Source organism: Parus major, chromosome 1A (assembly GCF_001522545.3).
Source record: "Parus major isolate Abel chromosome 1A, Parus_major1.1, whole genome shotgun sequence".
NCBI classification, from domain to species: domain Eukaryota; kingdom Metazoa; phylum Chordata; class Aves; order Passeriformes; family Paridae; genus Parus; species Parus major.
The window spans coordinates 45,145,741-45,173,292 of NC_031773.1; the positions used below are offsets into that span (position 1 = coordinate 45,145,741).

Consider the following 27,552-nt stretch of genomic DNA (forward strand, 5'->3'; position numbering starts at 1 on the left):
ATTTTGTACAAGTGGATATTGAGGACCCAGCTGCAAGGTTGAGTTCTGAAGCAGGACAAACATAATATAGGAAAAGATCTGGGGGCTAAGGCAAATGAGAAATGCAAAATTCCAAGCAGGAATTTTTGAGAAAACTCAACATCTGGTTTACACAAATGGGAAAACACACAAGTGGGAAAATACAACTCTGTCCTATTGAATGTCAAAGTCAGGAAAGAATGCTGAAGTTTGTATAGGGTATTTGTAGTTGAAATTCAAATTAGAAAATAAGCAGAGAAATTTGAAAAGGCAGTACTTTTAGAAGACCTCAGCAGCACAGTGAATCAATCAAAAATGGTTATTTATAGCACATTTTAAAATATCTAGCAAGGGAAAACTGTATACTGACCTGAATAGAGGGAGAAAAGTGTAACACAGTGAAAGCTTAAACAGCACTGTACAGAACATCATATTTTCTACTTAACTATTAGAAACAACTTTCTAAAGAAGCTTCAGGAACTTCACATACTTACTCTGACAGGTGCTAAAGGTGCTAAACATAGTATGTATAAATTCCTCACTCCAGGTGTGGGAAAAACAAGAAAGAAAAGAAGTATTGTTCAACAAAGGCATATCTGAGAGGTTCAGGGCTGGGACTCAAACATCTACTGGAGTTCTGCTGCCAGCAGCTTTTTGAATGGGAACAAAGTGGTAGAAATCAATCAGGCTTCTTTCTCCTAGGTTTCCAAACAGTGCAGGACTACATGTTTAACTTGAACAAAATAATTCAATATGAGCTGATAGGAGAGAAGCAGTTCTACCAGAAAAAAAAATAAGGAATGAACCATGGTGTGGTTCAGCAGCAGTGGAGCCTCATTAGCACTTACTAGTTTTGCTGATCACAACCAATCATACTGCAATTATTACAAACATTTATAGAAACATTGGGCTCATGACTCTCTATTAGACTAAAATCAAAGTGATTGTTTCTTGGTGTAACATAATTCCAGCTTCCAGAAAAATAATTACATGATATATGAAAATGTCTTCAAACAAAATATCTGCTTCCTTACATGTGATTTTGATACCTTACCTTGTCTGCTTGTAGTGTTCATTTCCTCAGCACACTTTCCCTGCACTGGCTAGTACAATAAAACATAATTCTTACTATCTAAAAATTAACTTTTGCCAAACTGATGGCAGTACTTAATATCAGGTCTCATTTTTATCAATATGCTGCAGTAGGGCAAACAAACCTTTATGGAGATGCTTTTATGACTGAAATATACTGCCAGACTATTGTGACACAGCTGATACTGTGCTAGCTCTTGAACAAAGAGGTTTATGTTCTCTGTTTATCAATCTGCTTCTTCTCAGTGAGCAATAAAGGAAAGAGATAAACTTCACAGTGGGAGTGGAAGCCTGCCCATTGATTTGTGTTAGCTTTAGGTAGTTTCTACATTGTTTACACAAAATAAATGTCTAAAACCCCTGTAACTTTAACCAGTCTGAGTATTAATCTTTGGATTATGAGCATATTATGTTTTTACTGTTTTCCTGATTGTTCTTTCCATCAAAAAATGGAAGCACAGTTGTCACATTAAAGGGGGGATTTCCTCAAATCCTTTTTATTTGATTGGTCTGTCAGTGCTCCAGAAAAGCCAATACCTCTGTGTCTGAGCACTGTCAATGTCCTGTTATCAGCAAACACTCTCTTACCACTGTCCTGGTGACTCTCCACTGAGCTGCCCTCTGGGCCAGAGGATGGTTTGACTGACTTGTTCAGGGACACACACCAACAGCAGAAGAAAGACCCCTCTCAGGTCTTCACACTTTTATTCAAGTGTGTTTCCCACTGCTGGCAACTGCCAGTGCCCTTGAAGGAGTCACACCAACAGCTTAGGGGACAACACTCTTTATTAATATACACATTGTGAGTGGAAATTGTGACAGGTGAAAGTTCCAAGATTGACAGTGACAGTAGCTGACTGCAAAAAATGTATTCAAAGCAATATCCAGACAAGTTCTAATCATCAATCAAACCTAGCTCAAGATCATTCAGCAAGAACAGAGTACAGTTATTACCCAGCTCCTTGGGAAGAGGAGACAAGTTCAACCCGTCCCCTGACCCCAGAAGTTATGATGGAGCCTTCTCTAACTTTTCCCCGTTCTTAACTTACTTTTATACTCTGTTTTGTACATTTAGGTGGAGCTTGAGTGGCTCTAGTGATACACACCTTTGTTATTGATAGGTGTAAAATTCTCTCACTTCTCTCTTAAAGAAATTAAATATGGAGTGCATGTCCAGTGAGGGGGGGCAGGTGACTTTGGGATGGAGGTGTGTGTTAATATTACAGTTAGGTTTTAATGAACCCAGTTCATCCAGGGACAACGATTTCACCACAGTTGCTGGCTCAGCAACAAGACACCTTCTCCTATCTCCCCTGGCTGACGGGTGCTATGTGATTATCAGCTGCAAAGTGCCATCAAAGTTCCCCTCCCTGCAAAGTTTACATGAAAGCCTGATCTCTGTGTCTCCATTCTGCTCCACCCTCCATTCCATTCCCCTTAGCACATACTCAAATTTGCAGATTGGGTAGTCATGGTGGAATAGGCTTCAGGCATGCCACCCGCATTCCATCCAGGGAGCAGCGACTGTATTTTACCCTGTAATTCCCATACTGTTCAAACTTCTGTTCAGGATATGAACATAACCTCCTTGCTTTCTCTAATTTTACTCCCAGTCATCTTCCCATAGCAGTTGGGAGCAGGCCTGTTACTCCATCTTGAACTCTGTCAATAAGGGCTGTACTACACAGTTTTTTAATACCACACACCCTTTATGAACTCACATAGTGTAAAAAACAAAGGGGTTGGATTAAAAAGGTGTAAACTGGAAGTTCCCATTTCCCCAGTAGTACTCCACAGATTTTCAAATGCAGTGGGACTGGGCTTCCTCTGGGTGATGGTTTCTGTGTAACATGAATGGTATTCAAAGAAGCAAAGTTACTCCTTTATGTGCAATGGCCCCAAGAAACCTTTAGCTTCATCAGAAATCTGCTTTATCTAGCAGTGATGAGTCACAGGAACAATTTTATTCTTTGAGAGCCCTCCCTTGGTTGGTTAGAAATTAAACATTCTCATTTAGCACTAAATGAAAACTCTAAAGCCTCAATCATACTTGAAGCAAGCAAGCTAATCCTTAGAAAGCAACGCTTTTTGAAAGCAGCTTTGATCATCAGCATGATTTGCTGTTCTAAGGAACCCATTTATGCAAAAACTTAAAATAATGTAACAGCTTCATTCAACAGTTTGTGATAGTCATTAACATTTTCTTGACTTAAAAACAATTTTGCATCTCTTTTTCTACTTGCTCTAGCCACTGTTTTTCTGGAATTTTGGAAAAGAAGGCGAGCAGTAATTGCTTATGATTGGGACTTGATAGACTGGGAAGAAGAAGAGGTTTGTATAAAAACATGTACTCCTTAATCTTTAATACAAAACTATTTGGTTGAAAATGTAGGGTTTTATTTTGTATTTATTTCAGTTCATTCTTTAAATCTCTATAAACTATGAAATAAGCATTTTTCTCCTCAGATGTTTCCTTTGGAATGTAAAGAAACTTTCTCCAGGCAAATTTGTTGTCTTTTTTCACACTTTTGCAAATCTAAATTAATTTGAGCGATTTCGGGGAGAAATGCAATGTGGGAGAAATGCATTTTATTTTGAAAGCTGGAAATTCTTGACAACCCAGGGTACCGTGAATTTTGGCAGATGAGCTTTTATCTGTTCTTTTAGTTTGTCACTGAGAGTATTGATGGAAAGAAAGTCTTGTGAGGCTTGTACCAGCTTCTGAACATTCAGACACTGGTCATCTGAGAGAGAAAGCTTAATTGGTTCTGTGTTGGTAGTTGAAATCCCCTTAGGGAAGAAAGTAAACCGCAGAAAATATCCTTAATCTTTTCCTCTGGTGGTCACCAGAAAGAAACAACATGCTCTTGGGACTGAGAACTCAGGTCTAAATAGAACTAGAAGGTTTTGTTATGCAGGAGAAAAGCAAGATTCAGTGTGTGTTGAAGAAAAAGTGCTCCTCAAGTGGGATTTGGACATATGGTGTCTACAAATATGCTCTTCTTACCCTACAGAAGCTGTGGGAGTGATGGTAAGAGGCTGCTGTGGTGGTCTGAGTGAAGTTGAACCTCTACATTGTTGTTTTGGTGGAAGATTTTCTTTTTTATCAATCTTGCCAGCAGAGAAATAGACTTCTGAGTTATGGGATTTTTGTCTGTATGAGGCAAAGTAGTTTAATGAGGCCATGAAATGGTGGAATTGCTGATAGGATTTTTGTTTTTAAATGCTTAATTACTAAGAAAATAATCCAAGAACGTAGCTTGAAATAACTTGCACAACTGGAAATCAATCTCTTTATATCAGTTATCTGTGCACATATGCAGTCAGTTCTGGGTGATACCTCAGGCCTATCTTCGTATATATAGGAAATACTCTAATACTGATTCAGCTCTTCTGAGATTAGCAAGCTGCTCTTGCCAATGCTGGCAATGAATTTCCTGGTAAGGTTGATCTTAAGCGACAGTTCACTTTTTTTTTTTTTTTAATAAAATAGTTGTATTCTTCTGGCAGATTATTTCAGGTTGGCCTGCAGGATGATATTTGCATGTTGGTAATTTTCAGAGGATACATGTTGATGTCAGCTGATCTTTTATTCTCACACCAGAGTTTTTCCAGTAAGCTGTGTCAACAAGACCTCTCAGGAGTAGTGGGGATTGTACCAGCTCCAGAGCTATTCAGTGTACCTCCTTACAGTTCTAGAGGGAATCTTACAAGTCTCTACAGCAGAAGTTTTTTTCAGAAGCAGTGTGCCAAATTGTACCTTTCTCAAATTAGAGAACTCAGCAGGCTGCTTCTCGAAGGTTTGTGTGTCCAGCAATTAGAATATCAGTGGCTTGTTGGCATTTGAGGCATCATTTCCTCCTTTATTCAGCATTCAGCAGGATCCAAAGAGTAGGAGCTGATTGCCTCCCAGAGGGATCTTCTCTGAAGATCTACAGCCCCCAGTGCCCATACCTACAGTACAGCTCAAGCATGTCTCTGCTTCAGGGTCGGCCCAATAGGCCACTGCCACCTCTGCTGGAGTATCTAATGCTGCACTTTTCCATTGGAACTGCACTTTCCCCTGCAAAAGACACAGTTTGGAAGCAGGAGCTCCAGATGAAGCAGTGTGGAGATCATTTCCCTGCTCTGGTTCAAAGCCCACCTCTTCACTTTGCCATTATCTTCACCTGCAAACCACAGGCTCTGCTTGGAGGCTTACTTCTGGGAATATTATACTTGTACTGGTCATTCAAATTTTCAATCTACAAATACTTTTTCTACATCAGGGCTATAGAGGACAATATGCTTGGGCTCAGAAGGATGGGACTAGTTTAATAACTGTTGAAGGATTAAAAAATTCTTGAGGAAAAAAAGGAGATATTTTTAAAAGAAATTTAGAGTAGCTCTTCTAGAGCACAAATGCCTGGTCTAAGACAATTCACATTAATCCATATTTCGTACTCCAGAAATCAATATGGTTTCTCTTATGAAAAGATTTGAATTATCTATGTGTGAGAAATAGGAAGGAAAACAGTCTGTTTTATGTAGATTGGAAAAGATTCATCGTGTGGAGTTTCATTGGGAAGTTGTATGTCAGTGTGAAGTCAATGAGAATTTTGACTCCAAAAGGTGAAAATTTTTCCCCTAAAAGTGCTACTTTCTAATAAAATCACTGCTAATTAAATTTCCTCTCTGCTTTCCATTCAGTTATCACTAGTCAAAATCAGCTGATTGCTTGTATTAGTTATTTCAGACATCAATTAAACAGTTCTAATTACCATTTTGAATCTCAAGCTTTTGATAATGAAGATATGTGTCCAGCCTTTGCTTGCTTTAATTTTCATTGTCAAATTGAAAAATAAGGTTTTTTTTACAGAGTGAAATTTATTAATTCCTCACAACAATAACTGAAAAGACACCATTTATAAGGCTTCATATCTCTTTGTTATCACCTTCCTGTTCTAAATGAAGAGACAAATAAAAGAAACAATGAAGACGATGGAAAGAAGAATTGCACTTATTCGGATATGCAACCTTGTGAATTCCTCACCACTTTAGATTCTCATCCAGGAAAGGCATACAACAACCCCTGAAATGTTCAGGCCTCTCAGTCTGGGGATATGAACTGAGTGTGATTTGGCACTTTCAGCCCTACATATCTGGATTTCCTGTTCATGTAAACCAGGTGCAAGGTGGGAGACATGAAGAGCAACTGCATCTTGGGTGGGCACGCCACAAGAAACCAACTGCATGCAGTTCCTGGCTTCCTCCCAGATGAAATCCTGCCTTCTGCTGCTATTTGTAACATATTTTTTCTTTTTCTTCAGTCACCTTCTTTGTATCATTAACCTCAGCCAGACACAATACAGTTTAGTTGCCCAAACATTGCGGAGTATCATTAAACAGGTATAAAGTGTCATGCCAGATTTCCAATTTTTTTTGAGAATATATGTAAAAATGCCATTTGCATTATTTGCATCAACTGGAGATCATAGGACATGTGGATATGATAAGAACTTCCCTACACCACAGACTGTAAAAGATAATCAAACCTTGGCTCAGAGAGGGATGCAGAGAAGTAAAAGTTTCTTGTCCATGACCAGCCAGCTGGCAGAGTCCTTGAACAATCTGCAGGGTGAAATTCTCAGGAACCTTGCTTCACTGCTATTACACTCTGTACTTTTTCATGCCCCTGGGCACACAGGAATACTACTTACATTGTTCCTTTTGCCAGACTGTGGTCTGCTCAACTTCTTTTGGCCCTGATATGACAGGAACAGCCTGAGCGAAATAGAATAAGAGCAAGGTATTACCCTGCCTCCACAGAAACATATTTCGCCTTTTTGTATAGTTGATGTAGGGCTGGTTCCCTCAAGCACATTCTTAGTTACAGAGGCATTGCAGCTAGGCATACATGCCACTTCATTTTTTTTTATAACTTGTTACCAGGTTAATTTGGAAATTAACTGTGTTGACAAAGCATCTTCGAAGCTTGGAAGAAGGAGAATAAGACATGACTTCTTTCCACCCCTCCCCCAAACCCCCTCTTCAGGGGAATTCTGAAAAAAGCATATAGGCTTTTAGGATATCTCACCTTTAGTCACATTCTGAAGACTTTTGTGAGCAGTTAACAGTCACCTATTTCAATACAGTCATTTGAGGTCTGGGCATTTCCAGCTTTAGTCAGAGTTCAGTCACATGCAGCTGAAGGGCTGGAAGCAACTGTAAGCTAGTTCTTGTCTGCTCCCTTGTAGGCAGCTGTACCATGGACCAGCCCTCCAGAATACAGTAGAGTACTACAAACAGTGCTCTAATATCTGCCAACTTTGTGAGAGTCCTTCCTCCCAGCCTGGTGCTTTATCTTGCCTCTGACAGTGTCCTGGAGGCCAGACTGGAAGGAGGTGGCACAGTACATGTGGCTCTTGGTGAACGTCTGCATGTCAGGGTGGCAGGGCAGCACTACTGCAGGTGTCACCTGCACCAAGGTGACAATGTCTGTCTTCTGGCAATGCTGTGAACAGGTGCCACCAAATCTCTCCCAAGTAATCCCCAGGTTTCATTTCACAAGAGGGTTTTTAATGGCAAAGCAGCCTTTGACATTTCTGCTGCTGAAAGTTGTTCCTGCTAGTAATATTGTCCAAGATGTAACTGAGCGGTGTTAGATGGCATGGGTTGTTCTTCAAATGCTGAGAAGCCTTTTATGGTAATGGAAATGTAACCAAATGCCTAACAAACAGCAATTAGGTTTGGAAAAGAGGTTTGGTTGTTAGGGTGGTTTTTTTTATGCTTAGTTGTAAATTTCCAGTATCAATAGGATAATTACAGACTGAAAAATTCTTTGATATCCACCTTAAAACTATTTGTCTTGCAGCCACGTAGTTTTGAAAGAGCATTATTTAGAGGAATAGCTAATTGGGGATTTTACTAAATACTTTCAGTACTTACTTTTATGGGTACAGTGATTTATTCTAGTTCTCATGAAGGAGACCTGATTTCCCAGCTCAGCTTTTGTAGTAGCTGTGCCAGCTGCTGAATTCAAAGATGTAATTCCCCAAAACAGTGATCTGATAAAAGATCTGAAGTTTCCTACAGAGTTTTTCCTAGCTGTGCTGTATGTGAACTTTATCTGTCTGCTCTTTAGGAGGAAATACGTCCGCAGTTCGAAGCCAAATACTCCAAGAAAGAACGAATGAACCCCATATCTGGGAAGCCAGAGCCTTATCAAGCATTTGCAGATAAATGCAGCAGACTCATCGTTTCTGCATCTGGAATATTTTTTATGGTTTGAGCATTTTTACTTATTTAATAGTTGAAAAAGAACAAAATATCATTATCTCTGCTAGTAGAGTAGGTAAATATCGGGTACGACTGCTTGAAAGTGAAATAAGCTCTATGCATGTGGAAAATCTATATAGCAAATCACCCGAGTTTCTGTCAAGTCCTACAGTGGTTCACTCTTCACTGAGTCTCACAGATAGCTAATCCCTTCCTTCAAGGCTACACCTGTGGGACTGTATGTAGTGACACATGCCAGAAGAGTGACACTATCACATCCAGGCACCAACTTCAGTTGAATTAGCTCACTGGTAGCCTTCCCTGTGTAGACAGTGCAGAGCAATGGGGAAAGTTGCCATAGGAGAAGCAGTTGTTCTTTGTAAGCTTCGTAGAGAACCTAAATAAGATGCCTAGAGTGTTTAATGATGTTAATACAACCTAGTTTCACAGTGTACTGAAAAGATGAGGAGAGTTCATATTCCTAGTGCAGTTGAAATGGAAAAAACAATGTTCCTTGACTAAAATTATGCATTTATACCCTTTACAAAGTGCAAAACTAAAAGGAGTAGCAAAATCTTTCCTAACAGAGAGCTTCTGCAGAAACACCCCCATCCTCTTAATTTCAGTGGAGCAGTAGTGGGCTGTTATTCACATGACAACAGGCGTGGTAGTGCTAGTCTTGAAAACACAGTGCTGGTCTGGAATCAACAGACTGCCACAGAATTTACCAGGGCTTTTCCAGGAGACAAGAAAATGATAGATGGGTACAGCCTCAAGAGCCGTGGAGAGCCAGGTAGGTGAGTAACCCAGCAATAGGGCAGAGGACAGTAAGAAACTGATGGCTTCAAAATAGTCCAAGACATCTAGGTCAAGAAAGGCCAAGAGCATTACTGAGATGAACTGTGCTCTGCTACATCAGGTGGATGGACACCGTGACTCAGCCCTTGAGGACACATTCTCTGGACTGCAGTCTCTGCTCAGAATTGATACTACAGCTCTCATATTTTGTGTATTTTCCTTTTTTTTTTTTTTTTCTTGAAGGGTGGCAGTATTTTACCCTATGCAAACTCAGTCATTAATCTTAGACTAGTGACACATCTTACTCAAAGTGCCAGAGAGAGTAGCCTTGATCTAAATTGCATGCACCACAAATTACTGTTCCCATAACAGCCCTTGAAACAGGACAAAAATTATTTTCACTGAAATTAGTTTTATTGTTAGCATAACATGGGCTTCCAGCAAGCCAGAAAAACTCCACTTTTTCTGACCTTTTAGATAACAATATTTTTTTTAATTACACCTATAACAGGAGATATATACACTTACCCAACTTCAAGTTAGAACAGTTCTCAAAATTTGTCAGCATAGACTCTCCCAGTGTACTAAATAATACAGCTCAACCATTGCTGAAGGAACATTAAGTGACTAAGCAAGCTGGCTCAGCTGCAGCTTTCTCATTCTGTCACTGTTTGCTGAAAGTTTCATCACAGAAGAAATCACAAGGGCAATTGAACTGGTTACCTTCTCCAGACAGAAACTTCCCAGAACTGTGGGAAGAAACAGCTAGCTAGGCTAGCTTGGCAGGGCTGTTTTTGAGGCAGTGCTTACAAATGGAGATATCTGTGGGAAGCATGAAGTCCATCAAAGCACAAAATCCATCCCTAGTATGATACCATCAAGCTGCAACATCAGCTTGAGACTACCCTTTGCACATCATGTACAGATAAGGAAAATTTCTAATTCCCAGAACTGGCAATACTGTTTCCCACATTAATGCTAAGGAAGCAGACCATTTTCAAGAAAATGTTTAAAACTAAAAATTATTTTAATATTATTTCAATGATATTTTTCATTCTAAGAAATAAAAAGAACTTTATAAGAAGAAAAATCATGATGTTGAAGCCGTTTTCTGGAATCCAAAGGAATTGTCTTTTAAAGTCTTTCATTTAATAAATTTTCAGAGTTTCAGGGTGAAGGTAATTCCTGTTCCACTGGAAGTTTTCAGGTCCTTCTCACTGATCTTTTCTTCCTTTAGATCTGCGTGGTGATTGCTGCTGTTTTTGGCATTGTTATTTACCGTGTTGTGACTGTCAGCACTTTTGCTGCCTTTAAGTGGGCTTTAATCAGGAATAACTCTCAGGTTGCAACTACAGGAACTGCAGTGTGCATCAACTTTTGCATCATCATGCTACTGAATGTGGTGAGTAAAATCAACATATCCAAAGTTATACCTAAGCCACAGGAGCAGTAGATATCTCAGTCAGCAGACAACCAAATGCCTTCACTTCCTTTTTCAGCAGGAATGGAGTGTCTTCCTAAGGCAGACATGGAATTATTGGTTAGGGACATCATTCACTCCTTGTATAAAGTGCAGTTCCAAATCCAAAATATTATTTGAAGCATGTTTGAATATTCTGAAAATATTTTAGGGAGACATACCCCCTTTATGATCATACCCCTGCTTTATCCTCTGCCACTCCTTTCCCTTTTATATGTTTGCAGTTTTCAGTCCACTTCATTAATATTCTTCTTTTTAATTGTTAAATTGTTAAATTTAATTGTTTCGATGTTATTTTTTAATATAGTGACAAAACTAAGTTCTTCTTTACACTCTTTTCAGCAATTCCAATTTCAGTTTTCATGGTAGTTTTCATATCATGAGGATATGCATATACAGGCTCAATGTCCATAAGCAGGACTCTCTTGAGCTGAAAGCTTCACGAGGCTTGAGCAGACACAATATGCTCTAGAGCTGCCCCTAGCCTTTGCCAGCGTGCACCAGAGACATGGTCTGGGTGCACTGCAGTGGGGCTGGCTGCTGGCAGGTTATTGTTGTGAGCTGCTTTGAAACCAGACTTGGGACAAAGACAAAAATGGAATTTCTGTGTGGCAGCAGTGCCAGAAAGACAGTATAGCATAGATTAGATGGGGAATGAGTTTCCTCCTTCCACTGAGATGCTGATACTCCTGTATATTGCTCTGACAGCCATGTGTCTGCTCTTTGTTGCTCATGGCAAGAGGTGCATGGCCTTTCACTATCAGACTTTTGTCATCTGACATTATAAGAATGCCTTTTGGGGGGAAGGAGGGCTCAACCTACAAACCAGCTGGGTATGGGAGCCAGGGTGGAGTATCTCTACCTACTCAGTAGCAAGCATCTTCTGCAAACAGCTTGTTAGACTTCACTGCAGGAGATATGCTGATTTATTTCCAAGGGAAAAGATGAGCTATTATTTCAGGTCTGCTCATTTCCAAGGCTGGCTTGGAGACTTCTTTCTTTCCTATGCAATGTACAAGCATAAAAAATTCTTTTTGAATTCTTTTTGAAATTCTTTTTTATATGGCAGGAAATTCCAAGAGTCTTTGCTGCAGGACTTTGCTTCTTCCTTTGGCATAGGCAAGACTGTATCAGTGACTAAGACAGTCTGTCTAGAACTGTTGTTTTTCCTATATTTTCCCTTAGGTGGGACTATAGGCTGAGAAAGGGCAGAAAGGAAGAAGCTGGTTTTCTGTCTGTGATTGTACTGAGGGCTCTCCTCTTTTATGTCATTTTTATTTTATTGGGTTTTTTCTCCAGTTTTTGGGCGTTTTCTTTAGTCCACCTAGAACATGCAATAAACATTAAAAAAAAAGAAAACTATATATATCTATGCCAATACAACATCCATTTTCAAGCTCTCAGAGTAAGTCATCGTATATGCAGTGAAGCAGCAACAAAGAAACGCTGCACAAATTAAATTTTTTCATTCTCAAAGAGTTTTACAGCTCAGAGATTTTTGTTTTAAATAATGGAAGATTGCTTGAAGGTGCCTTTTGAAAACTTTGTTTTATTTCCTAAAATAATGAAATAAGTGGAGGACTGCAAAGATGGATTTCTTGAGCCTCAAACTCATCACCATTCAATAAACACCACAACCTTAGGTCTGGATATAGCTCATGGAAGAAAAAGATCCACAAAATATGAAACTGCAGGAGTTTTTCAAAGGAAGGTTTTAGGAACATAATCCCTTGCTTCCCATGATGGATTAATGTAGTTTACTGAAGGGCAATAGTGGGATTTCTTTTGGGAGAATTAAAAATCCCCAGAAGCAATTCAGGTCGTTGAATCCTGCATGAACTGTGACTCAAAGAAAGTGTCAGAAGAGCAAGAAAAGATACAGTAATAAAACCAGAAGGGACCAAGATGTGCATAGCAGTAGAGAATTCACTGCTAGAAGTCTTGAAAGCCAGCAGTGATTCTGATACAAGCTGACAGCCTCTGAAAGCATCAGGGGAAAGGTCTAGACCACAAGTAAATTCCAGACCAGACATTCTGAGGTACGTCACTAGGTACCTATTCTGGCACATCCCTCATGGCAAAACAAAATGACCCTCAAGCATAATGTCTCCCAGATAATCTTGCAGCCTGACCTGTAAACAATCACCCTAGGCTATGTAAAACAGTTAATTCCAGTAATATTTCCCATGGAAAATGCAGTGATAAACTATAGTAGCAGATAATTAGATCCAAACATTGTTAACAGGATCTCTAGGACAGTTCTACTGTTCCAAATGGAATAGCAACAAATTGAAGTTTTGATAAACCCGTCTGTAGAGCAGTGAACATTTGTAAAAAAACTACACTCCCTGCTGGGATCAAGATATAAATGACCCAGACATTTAGCACATTTACAGTTGCCCTTAAGAGATGCTTTTAAACCCATAAGAAACTACCTTTTTCATTACTTGAAACAAAACCATTTACTCCAAAGGCAAGCTATTCTAAGCATGAAGTGGTTGTTAACGTGGATGAGAGATTTCAGGATGACTTCAGTTCTTAAGCAGGCAGTTTGATCTGTAAACAGTACATAATTCAATTTAAGCAAGAGATTCTAAGGATAACTGCAAATAAAAAGAAACACTGCTGATATGCACTGTAGGAGTAAGTAAACACTTGAGCCTGAAATATGAGAAGCTTTGTATTCCTGTAGGCATCAGTGAGAGTTAAGTATGTTTAGCAATTTGTAGGAACAGGCTCCAGGCTAATTTAAAGCAAATGGAAATCATAGCATTAATTTACTCTAATACTGATGGTGTTGATGATGTAGGTAATAGGTTCAAAACTCCCTTGCAAAGACTGATTGTGAAAACCTTCCAAGTTAGTTTTGTAATCTTTATGAAGTTTGGAGTCTCTTGGAGAGTTTGAGAGCATGGTACCTGAAAGTGCAGAAAGAACCACTTAGGATTTAGAAAAATGACACTGGCTCAGAGTAAAGAAGTATGTCTGCTGGTAGGGATTACTAAAGATTTTCTCTGAAGTAACCCTCTCCCCCCTGTGTCTTTCATTTCAGCACCAAAGTGCCAAACCAAACCAAAAAGCCCCAGATAATCACCATACCATAGCAAAGTCTTCTAGGGTGATTTTTTTTTCTTGTGAGGTGATTGCTCCATAAGTAACTCCATAAGTAAAACAAAATCTCAGTTGTGCTATTGTTTCTGCTTTTCTTTTTTGAAAAGTTCTCTCACCCTTTTTCACGCTGTGTATAAAATAGGGACAGTGACAGCATTTCTTCTCCATATATTCTGGATGAGCATTAGATATGAAAACTTTTCTTGTTTGATTATATCATTACTGTATCATTATGTAGTTTTATTGTCATTATCACAACATCACAGAAATCATCTGTGTGTCAGATTTAACATGTTCACTCCCTAGAAAGCAGTTCTATATTTTTGAACCAGCCATGTAACTAAGGGGCTGTTTCTTCTCTGTTACAGCTGTATGAAAAGGTTGCTCTTTTCCTGACAAATTTAGGTAAGTAATGTTAAATATAAAATTGAATAATATTGTACTGATTTATTGGTCCATGCACCATGATAAAATTCAAAATGTCTGCATAAATATGAAAAATCCTAATTAATTTGTAATCTATAGGAATTAATGTTTTTCTTAGGTTTATAATAAGAAAGTATATAAACTAAACTACTGTGCCATTCAACCAGTGGTGACAACAATCATCCACCTTTGTTCTTGTTTCAACCACCTACCTTCTAAGAATGTAAACAAATTGTTTACAATAAATAAATGTAAATTTTTTACCTTGGAGGTGAAGGCATGAGTTTTCAAACAGACTCAGCACTCACAGCCTCCAGAGTTTGCAAATATGGAAAAGGGGAGTAACTTCTGGAAAACAAATTCATAGCTTGAAACTAAAGTGCTGGTTTGCCATCAAACATTTGCCTTTAAGAAGGGCAGTAAGGAGGAAAAGTGACTATGTGAATCATCAACTCTACCTACACCTAAACTATATGATGTTCTAAATTTCAGTAATCCCTTCAGCTCACTCATAAAGGCAGTCTTTATGCTAGAGCAAGGAAACCTCTTTTCTAAAGAGAGTATCTCCCACCAATGGGGTAGCAATAGGCTATCATCCATATATCCATGGCTCAGAGAGGATCTCTGGAGATCCTGGTATATTTGGAAGATTGTCGTAGTTGGTGGCAATTGGCGTGGGCTCCTTAGAGTCAGTAAGCCTGAAGTGAGACCATGGCTGAAGGCCTATTAAACAAACCATATTATTGCACTTACACGAGTGGTTTGAGGAGGTTATTTAGTGCTCTAGGGAACCTGTGTACATTGATGATGTTCAGTACATTATTTTGGACCAGATGGACAGATTTTGATGTTTGGATGCTCAAACAACTGATTTTAACTATTCTCAGGGCTTTTCTACATCCCAGAAGCCATTGGTAATGTGTTCAAAATGTATCTGCATACAATATAATTTTATTCCTTTGATTCTTAGTAAACTGAGAGTCCTCATTTGTATTTGTAGTTTTAAAATAATTTTGCTATCCTATATCAATGAAGAAGATATCTGCTAGCCACAGCTGAGAAATACGACTTTCAAGTTTGTGAATTGTACAAGCTATGTCCTGACAGCCTGGGGACAGTAAGATATATTCTAGAGACCTTGAAGCTTGATTATTTTCTTTTAGGTTGCCATCAAGGTAGGACTGCTTTTTGCAGAAAGCACTTGTATGAAAATTCAGCGGGTCAAGTTTTTTCGATCCTGTTAAGACCATTTTGTGATTTTTACTCTGGTGGCCTGAGGAACTGATTTGATCTGAATTATCTTTATCAGTGTAATAAGCTCAAAGTAGAACTGGCAGCAAAACTACATTGAGGACATTGAGGATGTCCTTCTTCAGCTTTTACATGACATTCTTCAGAATTCACATCTGTGCTCCTCCAGAGCATCACCATTGGCTCTGATGGGCATGCAACCAAAGCTTCAGCTGCAGTGGCCTTGTTATGGTCAAACATGTCCTTCCTGCAGACTGGCATCCAAGTAAAGAGAATCAAGTTAATTGCTTTTTCTCTACTTACAGTACTTTACTGGAGGCTGTTTTGGAAGCAGTATATGAGTACTATCATTATGATACTCAGAATCACCATTAGTAGCTGCACTTCTCTGATTACTCCTGCTCACAGCAATGGTCAGCTAACAAGCTCCTGCCAGCTGGAAAGTAGTTCCAGAATATGATACTGGTGTGTTGGCATGGACATTGTTTTGTTAACTTCTGTCTTGATATTCCTTGAGATGGAGAATAAAGGAACAGTACCCAAAGGCAATGATATGTCTTTCCCTTTCCAGTTTGCCTTAGCCCATCCACTGGAAATTATTTTTTCTTGGTTTTCTGTGGTGCATTCCCTGGGACAAGGAAGGGGAGTCATGCAGTGGCACTCCACTGGGCATGTGGGAAAATCCATGAAACAGAATTACCAGAAGGATTTTCTTCAGTTCAGTGTGGCATCTCTAAGAAAAATAGCTTTGGTGGAGTGGCAATGTCATTATGGTAGGGTACAGAAGAAAAAAAAAACAAGAGAAGAGCCCGAGCCTGTAAAGGCCACTTAAATACAGGAGAGATGTTTAATATACACATTACCTCAACTCCTTTCTTACAGTCACATGGGAACATACATACACGGACATCAGAACAGATTTCTGAGTCTCTACAAGCTCACTTGCTGAGTGCTGCTTCTGGATACAATTTCTTCTGCCAGGTTATAATTTGAAAACAGCAGGCAAATTTGCAAATGCATTGCCAACTCTTACAGGTGTGTGCAGCCCTTGTGCCAAGGGAAATGGATAATCTGAATAAGCCTCTGAAACTCTGATAATTTTCTTCACAGAGCAGCCTCGCACCGAATCGGAGTGGGAGAACAGCTTCACTCTGAAAATGTTTCTTTTTCAGTTTGTCAATCTGAACAGCTCTACCTTTTATATAGCATTCTTCCTTGGAAGGTAGGATTGATGTCTGCACGCTCATATGTGGAAAATGAAGTAGAGAGAAGAAATAAAATTGCTTGTAATGAAACAAAATGGACCATATTATCACACACGTCAAAATGCAAATTCCATACTAGCAAAGCAGAACAGATTGCAGTTTTATACTCCTTTCAAAAGCCCAGAAAAAGTTGCAGTTTTCATTTGCTGTCACCACATGGTCTCAATATTAACTTAACAATTTCACTGTTGGAAACAGATGCATCTCACAGTACTATACCTGCAGGTCATTTCACTCTGTTTTTATGTGTGCTATTTGTACACATAAATAGAGGATAGAATAGGATAGTTCAGTTGGAAGAGACCTGCTCCTATTACATGATCTGAACTATTAAGAATGAGTTATGAGCTATCATTTCTGGGAGGTTTCCACATATATATTTATTATATATGTTTATTGTGTATTTTATATATATATGTATCCGTGTATATCTATATATCTATCTAAATATATATTATTTGTATATCTTTTTCTGTCAGTCTCCTAAAAAAAAGACCTTTTTAGCAGAGAAGGTTTGAATAGTAGAATCCATTAGTATGGATTATTTGCATATGGGAATAATTTTGGGAGAAAATATGGGAGAATAGTTAGAAAATTATGAATTTTAATGAAAACTAAAATTTTCACTGATTTCACAGGAAGGCAGACATCACAGAGCATTTTATGGTGTAAGGAAATGGGCTGGCAGTTGAAAGCCATTTTCCAAACTGACATAAGCAGTCTGTTGAATATCCAACAGCAGAGTATGGGTATTGAAATAAAACTGAAAGTAAACATATCTGTAGTCCTTCAGGGGGATTATTCCAGGAATACCCATAAAACTTTTTACAGCATATCATCTTTTATACCAGTCACATTAAGATAACACCAGATTAAAATAAGAGTGTGAGCTTTCTTTTACTGCTGTGAACAGACTGCTTACACAACATAGCTGAAACATATTCCTGTGTTGAAGATTTACAGGACACCCTGGTGCCTACTTAAGGCTGATAAACCGGTGGAGGCTGGAAGAGGTGAGTGCTCGATAACTGCACGCGGATTTATCTGCTGCCCACAGACGCCGTGAACGCAAGCGGAGGCAGACACATAAATCTGCCCAGGCATTTTTGAGAGCATTATTGGGTTCTCAGTTGCTGTCTAACTCCACACTATTGACACTGCTGTCTGCTAAAAAAGCATCTACATATTGAGATATGTATTCCCTTTGCAGTGCTAGCAGTTCCAGCGTTTGCAACACACTCCAACAGAGGTATCAGATGCTTTAAAGATTACTCACACATTGGAAATATTTTATCCATGGAATGAATCAAACTCAAATACTCATCTGACAACTTTTTGCTTCCAAGAAAGTCCTTTCTTCTCAGCTTTTCTAGCCTTGTGGACTAGAGAGCTAAAATAATATAGTAACAAATTAAAAATCCAGTCACAAAAAAATGTAAGTGAAATTTGACCAAAACAACCAAATTAACTTCCCAAACAAGCTACTGGCATAATGTCCCATGTCTATAAAATCAAATTAATATGAAAAGCAATGAGAGTTTGGCTTTGCAAGTTTTTCAAGGACCAATGCCATTTTATTTATTTTGTTTTAATAAATACATTCAGAATTCAAAGCCCATTTGACAGTTATGGGAGGTGAGCAGCAGCAGTTTCTGGACCAGTCATTTACTTTCCAGTGCTGCTATGGGCACACTGAAATCCCGTGGTTTCTTTCCTGCTTCACAGATGAATAATTGAAACAACTTTGCAGATAAATGGCAAATAATAAGTAGAAAATGCCTGCCAGCTTGAATTTTCAAACACTTCTGGATATATAAATATTTTGGTTAATAAAGACCATTCAAATATTAACAAAAGAAACAAACAAACAAAAAACGGATTTGAGTCCGAATAAAAGCATCTTAATTTTGTAGAGAATTCTGTTCATTGAAGGGAAGAATACTTGGTAAATGGGAAGACAGAACGTTGCTTAACATCCCTCCGAAATCTGGCTGGGGCTGAGCTGTCCTCAGAACTTGCTGTTGTCAAAGTAAAACAGTTCTGCTCTTCCTTTGAGTCCTCCCCCTGAGGCTTGTACCTTCCTTTTCCTCTGTGTTGGTTCTCACCTGTCCAGCCCTGTGAGCAGCCTGTTCAGTTCCTTGTATCAGCAATAAACTTCCTTTTTCTGGCTGAATTACTCTTCTGATGATTCAGTGGGCTGATTCATTTCACAGAGGGATCAGAGAACAGGGAAAGAACCTCATCTCTGTGCAGGAGCAGTGATGGAGGGACAACCAGGTTTGTGAGGAAAGAGCAAAAATGAGGTGTTACAGGTCACGTCAGTTGCTGGTGGAAGCTACTCTTAGTAGTCCCTTTTTAGCTTTTCACAGAGAAAAAAGTGAATAATACTAATACTAATACTAATAATTTTTAAAAGTCTAATTAAAAAAGTCTTGACTTTATTGACTGTATCTGTGTTAGGTCTTATTAGAACTAACCTGCCTTAGAATACCATGTCCAGATTTCCAATATTTCTCTCTTCACCTGTTGAATTTAGCCAAGTCTAAGATATTTAGTAACACTAGTCCAGTGTCCATGGGCACGCTCAGACCACAGTTTACATATTATTGATCTTATGGTTGTAACATTGCTGCTACTTCATTAACAGGGCACCTGCCTCTCTCAGGATATTTTCATTCATGTGACCAATTCCTAAAAACAGGAGGATGATGATCTAGTGATAATGACAGAGAAGTCAAATGAACAAACAAACAAACCACACCACAAAAAGAAAAAAAAAAACAAAAACAAGAAAAAACCCCCTAACAACCTGTCACTCCATTAATCTAAAAAGATGCTAAATTAGGTCAACAGAAACCTCAGCAGTGATCCAAGTTCTGAGAGCTGGATAAAGCAATATGTATAAGAAATTAATGTTTTATTTTATTCCAGGTCATAACTAATTTTTCTCCCTAGAAGTTAAAAAGAAATAATTCAAGTTCTGTGACAGTGATTTTTTTGACTTATCTGTAATACCCAAGATTTTAAAATATAGCTTGAACTACACTGTTTGGATCTGCAAAGCAAATTTCACAAAGTGTTGTTTGAGAGTAGAAACCTTTAGATCCCTTTCTGTTTTTTCCAATAGTAGGTATAAAATTCCCTAAATTTTTACTAGCTGAACATCTCTCCCAAAAGCAGCACCACAGCTTCAACATCTGGAGCCACTGCTAAAGCAAGCAAGCACTCAACAAGAAACACTAAGAATTGTTACTCAGCAGTTAGAGATTTTTAGTTCTTCAAGAAGAGAATAGCTTTGCATGGTCTACTCAGTCATAGACAGTACCCCATTAATAGTTCTAGATCTATCCTCTAGGCATAAAGTGTTTACTTTATGTGCAGCCAGGAGGAATTTTCTCTTGATTCTTTGACTTTGCAGTCACTCTCCCCAAAAGCTATTGAAATCAGTAGAAAAACTTGGTAGCCTTTGCCCCTGCTTGCCCACAGCAGAGCAGCACGTTAGAAGCACGTATGTGAAAACTGCATTGGTTTCAGCTGACTCTGACCTCTGCAGAAAATTGGGTGATTAGCTTAAAATGCTGACAGTGTGATACAGTGTCATCTGTTCCCATGAGTTTACACTTCTTTAAAAAATAAGGAGAATGCATTCAGTTTCCTTTTAGTAAATGTATGATCCAGCATCATTTATGGCCTTTAAGAAACACTTTAAAACTCAGTAGTATTCCTGCTTAACATTTTGTTTCTTTTTTTTTCTGTAGTGCCACCCTAGTGGATGCCTTATTGACCTCTGTATGCAAATGGGTATTATAATGGTGTTAAAGCAGACATGGAATAATTTCATGGAATTGGGATATCCGTAAGTAAATACAATACCTATGCTTCTGTAGGTCACAGAATATTAAAGCTGATGCTTTCCTTATCACCAGTTAATAAAAGTAAGATGCAGTAGTCATTACAGCAGAAAATTCCCCCCCAGGATACTGAACTCCAGATATATAGATGATGTTTGGGGCTATTTTCCACATTGGACACAGTTTGCAAAAGTGAAAGTGTAATAGTAGAATATCAACAAATATTAATATTAGTTAATATTAAAATATTAGCAAATAAGTAATACATGGGAAATACTTGATATTGTTAAATTGTATTCTGTGTTCTAAAACTTCTTAGAAACAACTGTGTGACCACTGTGTTGTTTACATGAAAAACATTGCATGTATCATTTCTTAGTTATACTAATAAGTTCTACATTCAGTTTCTTTTTGGGTGATAAAAGATGCCTGAAAAAGCAGGTATGAGCTAGAAAAAAATGCACTACTGGCACATGCACTCTGAAACACAGAAAAATGTACTGAATAGTAAGTAGACAAGTTCCCTTGTGATCTTCAAGGTAACATGAAGCTGTGCCCTAGCTAAAAGGTTGGCAAATATTCATTTCCAACTGGTTCCTTCCTTATTGATTAGTATTTAATGAGCATGTTTAATATGTTTAATATAGGTTTAATAAGATCAGTGTAGTTGATCTTACTAGAGACAGTGTGGATGGTCATCAAGGGAAATTAGCAAGTGTGAAAATCTAAGAGAGAGCTGACATTGTCAGAAGGCTTGCCTTTGCAAAGTTCAGAGGGATTTGGTATTTCTCCATCTTTCCTGGGCCTAGCACTCCTTGCCAGTGTTTTGCAGCTATTAGGGCTGCAGGGATTAGTTGGGATGGGCAGGAGGGAACAATAGCAGCAGTATTGATCCTTCTCTTTCCATCCCCTACCTCTTGTCAGTTTTCATTAGAACTCTCTGCTTTCTAGTAATACAGATCCTGAAACTTAACAAAGAGCACTGAAGAGAAATAGAAGGATGGTAATTGATAGAGATAGGAGGAGATTAAGAAGGAGTGGTTTAATAGGAATAAACTGCTTCAGGTAAAGTGAATCTTCAGATTCACAAGGAAAATCACAACATAAAAGACACAGTTACAACACTCAAATGCTTCGACTTACTCTGATGAGAGATGTGTTTGCTCTTCAGACCCTTCAGTCCACCTTCTAGCCCTGAAATGCTGCAAGCAGGTGTATTTCCTTTAGTGTGAAAAACACCTTTCTGCTAAGAGCTTGGTGGCAGGCAACACAATGTGGATGGCCAGAGGACTTGGAGGCAACCCTGCAACCTGTAGCTGAATTTACTGGAACTGCACTCAGCTGCACCTACACTTCTTTAAGGAGGACAGGAAAAGCTGTAACCTTTCTGATAAATTATGAAAATGGAAAAACAGTCTCTAAGATTCAAGAAAACAAGCAGCTGTCCAAACTCTTATCCAAATCCAACGACTATTTGCAATCCCTTTGCACCATTCACAGACCAGGCCAGGCCCCTGTGAGGGCAAGAAGTGAAGCATGGTCAGGAAAAAGGACTGAATTATTTGGGTGATCTATAACATTTTTTTTTACTGAGACAAAGTGGCCAACCTCAGCTTCAGAGAAAATCTCAGTCATTGTGGTTTGGGCTTTTTCTTTGCTCTCTATACTAACTCTTAACTAGTGTCCTTTGTTGACCAAACCAGTGCACCTCCCTGAAAAGGTGATTATTTCAGAGGTGAGAATTCATTTAACTTTTGGCTCACTGCCTTTTGCAGTGGTCTTACACATGCATTTCTTTGGGAGCAGCATTTTCCCCCTGATGTCCAGTACAGGTCTCCCATTTCTTGGGATGGTGGTAGCTCACATGTCAGCCATCCATCTCTCAGCCACCCTGTGCTGTCTGTAGTTCAGGGGCACTTCTTTCTGCCTCTTTCTCCTCTGAGTGTTTGGCTGCAGACACCATTCAGGGTTGCTTTTTTCCCTTCCAGGATTTCCCAGGGACTGCTACCCAGTAGAGCCATTCAGAAATGCCAGGTCACCCACACAGGAAAGAATCAAGCAGCATTAGCACTCTTTATTTACTGAGCTCAGCTGTCTCCACACAGCATTGCATTCTGCCACATAAACAGACCCTGAAGTGATTTGTCATTCTGTGCAGAGAAAAAGAAGTAAATAAATAATGAAGCTATGTCCAAATCCTTTTACCATTTTAACAAATCTAGTCTGGGATTACAGCTCATCAGCTGTATCTGTTTTCTGTGTCATCAGCCACATGTATTACTAATGTTCCGTCTTCTTGTACATTGGGCAATGAATTTTGCAAGATATGTTGTACCCACTTAACCTCTCCCAATTTTGTGATAAATAGCCATTAATATTCTTTGCTTTGTTTCTTTAATTTAATTTAAAATGTAGGCTAATTCAAAACTGGTGGACCAGGAGAAAACTACGGCAGGAGTATGGCACACAGGGAAAAACAAGCTTCCCACAGTGGGAAAAGGACTATAATCTGCAGCCTATGAATGCTTATGGACTCTTTGATGAATACCTAGAAATGAGTATGGCTCTAACCTTCATTCTCTCTCTTTCACTAGATTTTAATGTTGTTGCTTTTTTTGTTGATGTGGGCTGGTGAATTCTTTTAATTATCACTATATGAAGCTAAGGAGACTGCAGAAAGGTTTTCATTCTCACAGGTCAGGCGAGGAATGGGAGTAAATTTTTAAGAACCAAACCAATGTAGTTAAGCACACTGCTGATGGTTTGTTAACCTCCCATCTATGAAACATCCCCATTCTGGATTTATTTTTCCAAACCAGAGCCCAGTTCCTTATCTGCATACATTTCTGAGGAACTTTGCCGTTATTTTCTAAAGAAAGTTGCTGTGTGCTTTTACTTTGAACTGCATGGTACAGACCTGCATGCTTGTTTATGTTTACAATCCCCCCTCATTTACTACCTCACATTTACAAAGTAACTTACTGCCAAAAGGCACTGCTCTATGCAAAGGAGAGTGGAGGATAACTGCTCAAAAAAATACTAAAAAACCACAAACTTTTGCCCTAAGTGACTGAACTGCTTTTGTCATGATTGGGTTTTTTTCTTTTCTCCCTCACACAATTCTTCCCAAATTAATGGGAAATCTGATAGTCTGAAGACCTGCCTCTGGAAACTTAAACAGAATTTCAAATTTCTTCCCATCTGAACTCTTAAAAAGAATTTATTCATCCCTAATCTTTGCAAGTATTGAGAGATCCTAGTTGATGCTGGAATAAAAATGTCCCTTTCTAAAAGTTTGTCCACCACTGAACTTCACTCCAAATTACAAAATTTAGAAGATATTGTCCATTCCAGGGTCAGATGTGCATTTGCTCTTTTCATTCTTTCTTCTAGCTTTTGACAAGGACTTTCTGTACAACTGCCACCAGACCATTATATGGTGTGGCATATTAAGAGGTGTCTGTATACTTTGTACATAGTGTTTATTTGCATGCACTTTGGTATCTTAGACCTTGGAATTAGATCCTAACAATTATACTGTGATATTTCCTTTTTTCCCCCAGTTCTTCAGTTTGGGTTCACAACCATTTTTGTGGCAGCTTTTCCACTGGCACCACTTCTGGCCTTACTAAACAATATTATTGAAATTCGGCTTGATGCTTACAAATTTGTTACTCAGTGGAGAAGACCTTTAGCTTCAAGAGCCAAAGATATAGGTGAGCTCTTTGTATGGTGTTTGTTATGTATATGTGTTATTTGTCAAAGCTTTGACCACTTCAAGTAAAAGCAGATTAAGGCATTTTCAGTCATCTTCTCAGTTAGTAATACACCCCTTGATTGTTCAAAAAAACCTTAAAATATCTGATGCCAACCTACTTATGCAATGAATAGTCTATACTGGAAAATGTCTTTTAATGATTTTTTGGGGGACTTAACAGCCAAGGTGTCAAGTGATCAGTGTTCTATGCAGGTGCTGTGTTGTGGCAGACACACTGTGCAAAACATGCTGCTGCTCAACTTGAATATAATAACCAGGCAGATCAGGCGAAACATGAAAGCCAAGTTAAAGTGGCCACCATCCTGTAAGGGACCTGTATTTTTATATTTACCTGACCAAAACCAAGCTCCCCAGTGACTCAGGGGCCATGCCCACCAGGTCTCTGGTGGGTCAGACAGGGTGGGTCTGGATCCCAGCAGACAACTTGCTCTCAGTCAGTCACACCTGCATTGCTAAACACAAGGTCCATGTAACTCTGAGGTCATCCAGCCACACACTGTTGCAAAGGATCTCTGAACTTGTTTTGACTACAAATCTCTTCTGTCCTTGCAGTATTCAAAAGCAGAACACCTTTAGAAAGAACTCTAAAATAAAGTAATCTGCCCAGCATTGAATCCCTGGTGTTTTCAGAGGGGTAAATAGGAAACCTCGCTAACCAACTGCATTGCATGTTCTGTAGTCCACACCAAAAAATAACAGAAGCTCAGGCCTTGTGCTCTTACAGCTTTCTACCATGTGCCTAAAGTCTGTGTCTGATTAAAGCTTTGAATGCAAGCAGTGTGAATCTGTGGGTTTTGGCACAAGCCTGGACAAAGCATACACTGAAGACATAATTTCAAAAAGAAACCAGTTATATAATGTAATTAATAAAAGCATAGGAAGATGCATTTTTTTAATGTTGATTCAGATGTGATTTCTCAAAATAAATGGCATTCAGCAAAGTTTTCAGGGGCAGTTTGATGCCTCATTAAATCAATGAGTATGTCTAACCTTCATTTGGTGTGATTCACAGTGATTAGGTCTCGCTGTTCAATAAGAAAATTCATTTTTACTCAGTGTCTCTTGGATAAAAACTGCATAAGAACACCTTGTGCAGTGGGGAAAACTACTTCAGATCGTGCAGTATTTCAGGCACTTCGGTTCTTGTTTTTCCTGGAGCAAACATACTGTCCTTGTTGAACAGGCATCTGGTACGGGATCCTGGAAGGCATTGGAATCCTTTCTGTTATCACAAATGCATTTGTTATAGCAGTGACGTCAGATTTCATCCCTCGCCTTGTTTATGCTTACAAATATGGACCTTGTGCTGGCCAAGGAGAAGCAGGACAAAAGTAAGTTTTTTTGGTTTTTTTTTTGGAGGGGTGGTGGGAAACAGATGTACATGAAAATAACTTAATAGATGCAGTATTACTGTCTGTGTATGTCCTGATTCCACTGAACCAAAAGTATAGTTTGTGTTTGGGTAACAGATACCAGCCACGGGTACTGAGGCTTTGCACAGTCACAAAATGAGTTGCTGTGATTCAAGGCAAACATAGCAGAGCTATTTCAGAGGTTTAGTGTGTGTGACAGGATGCTGCCAATGCTGTACTTTCCAGCTGGTAGTACATGGATATAATCCTCTTTTTTTTTTTTTTCCCGAAGCAATGCTGATGCTAATCAGTAAAAAAATTTGTTGAGCATTTTAAACTTGTAAACTGGGTTTTTTTCCTGATGTAATATTCAGTATGTATTACTCAAAATAGTAGTGTCCAGCAAGAGGAAGAAATTTCCAACTAATACATCAAGATATACTTACAGAGAAAAGTAATTTGTTTTTCTTCTACAACTGGAGTTCTTAGATTAAATCTTCCAGGAGACATTTGTGATCTGAATCCCTGCTGCCTAAGTGGATTTTCTTTTAGTGTTTCTTTCAGTGTTGAGATTATGTTAGCATGCACACACTCCCAACAAGTATGAGATAGCTGCTGTGTGGCCACTTGTGAAGTCTCAGCTATTGGGCTCTGGGAAGGTCAGTGAACACAGCCAAACACAGACACAGTTTGCAAACGCTCTAGCAGTGCCATTGGCAAGGAAGCTGCTGTTCAAAGAAACCCAGGCTAAACAGTAGACAGTGACAGAGAGCATGCATTCTGCTACTGGGCATATGGCAGATTGATTTCTTTACTCCCTGCTGCAGAAACTGAGTTCATCTGTTGCCACTTTTTTTGGCATCTTTTGACTGTCAATACATTTAATGTATGATGGAAGAAGGGCATCTGGTGTGGCAGCTCCCGATTAGCAAATTGCTATCCTGCAAGGAGTTGGGCATTTTCAGCTGGGGCTAGGGAAGATGGTCTGTTTACTTTATGAAGAGTTAAAATCCTATCAGGGTAAAGTGGTCTGGTGCCAGTTGTTCCTGAGCATGTGCCTCTGTTCACGCCATTATAAAGATCTACAGGATATTTAGCACTGTAAGCAACTCTCATTGCTAAGGAAAGCAAGGAAGGATTTTCTCAGCAGCACTGTGCATGAAAAAACACCTTTAGAAATATTTCTCTTAAGATTCAAATTTGACTCAGTGGCTTTGAAACTAGATCTGCATAGGGGAAGTAGTTTGGCTCACAGTTTGGCTCTTCTTTTCACAAATTTCTAGTACAATGTTTTCACACTTCTGATGCTTTTTTGAGTGAATTTCTAGACAAAACCATCAGGTAATAATACTTTGAAGGACATAATCTGTATTAAAATTGTTTATGTCAGCATTCTGAATAATGTTATTAGTAATGTTATATATTATTAAAGCAAGAAGGTATTAAAAAATCCACAGGAATAGTGAGTTTTCTCAAATTAAGGTCTGAAGACCATCTGTTATCATCTGTTATTTCTCAAATTAAGGTGTGAAGACCATCTGAATAGCTTAAAAGAGAGGTACTCTTTTCTTTCAAAAACATCTGTAGGTATTAGATCCATATGATCTAATGATACTAGACACACGATGATACTAGAAAAATACTGGAATTAATCTAATCAGTATGGAGGCAAAGCCAGGTGATATTTGAATATAATTTCTCAAAGACTGTAAAGTCCATATTTAGAAAAACCTAAACCAAAAATCCCCCAACCCTTACTTCATTATATTCTGCACCAACCTGAGTAGTGTGCCTACACTTGCCTGTGTTTGGGCAGTGAAGCATGAACTGCACAACACATTTTGGCCGGACCTCCTCATCTTTACTAACACCA

The 27,552-nt window shown here is 38.8% G+C and overlaps 1 protein-coding gene across 7 annotated transcripts in view; it reads left to right on the forward strand.

Annotated features, from left to right (window-relative positions):
* ANO4 (anoctamin 4) overlaps positions 1-27,552 on the forward strand; it is a 169,891-nt gene that overhangs the window by 132,265 nt on the left and 10,074 nt on the right. For all 7 annotated transcript variants that reach the window (XM_033514332.1, XM_033514334.1, XM_015627778.3 and 4 more), the window contains 10 exons: positions 3,359-3,441; positions 8,234-8,374; positions 10,403-10,567; positions 14,125-14,161; positions 16,544-16,655; positions 17,654-17,711; positions 20,457-20,554; positions 22,965-23,107; positions 24,113-24,265; positions 25,511-25,658. In XM_033514332.1, coding sequence (XP_033370223.1) covers positions 3,359-3,441; positions 8,234-8,374; positions 10,403-10,567; positions 14,125-14,161; positions 16,544-16,655; positions 17,654-17,711; positions 20,457-20,554; positions 22,965-23,107; positions 24,113-24,265; positions 25,511-25,658 — 1,138 coding nt within the window. The remainder of the gene's footprint in view (positions 1-3,358; positions 3,442-8,233; positions 8,375-10,402; positions 10,568-14,124; positions 14,162-16,543; positions 16,656-17,653; positions 17,712-20,456; positions 20,555-22,964; positions 23,108-24,112; positions 24,266-25,510; positions 25,659-27,552) is intronic.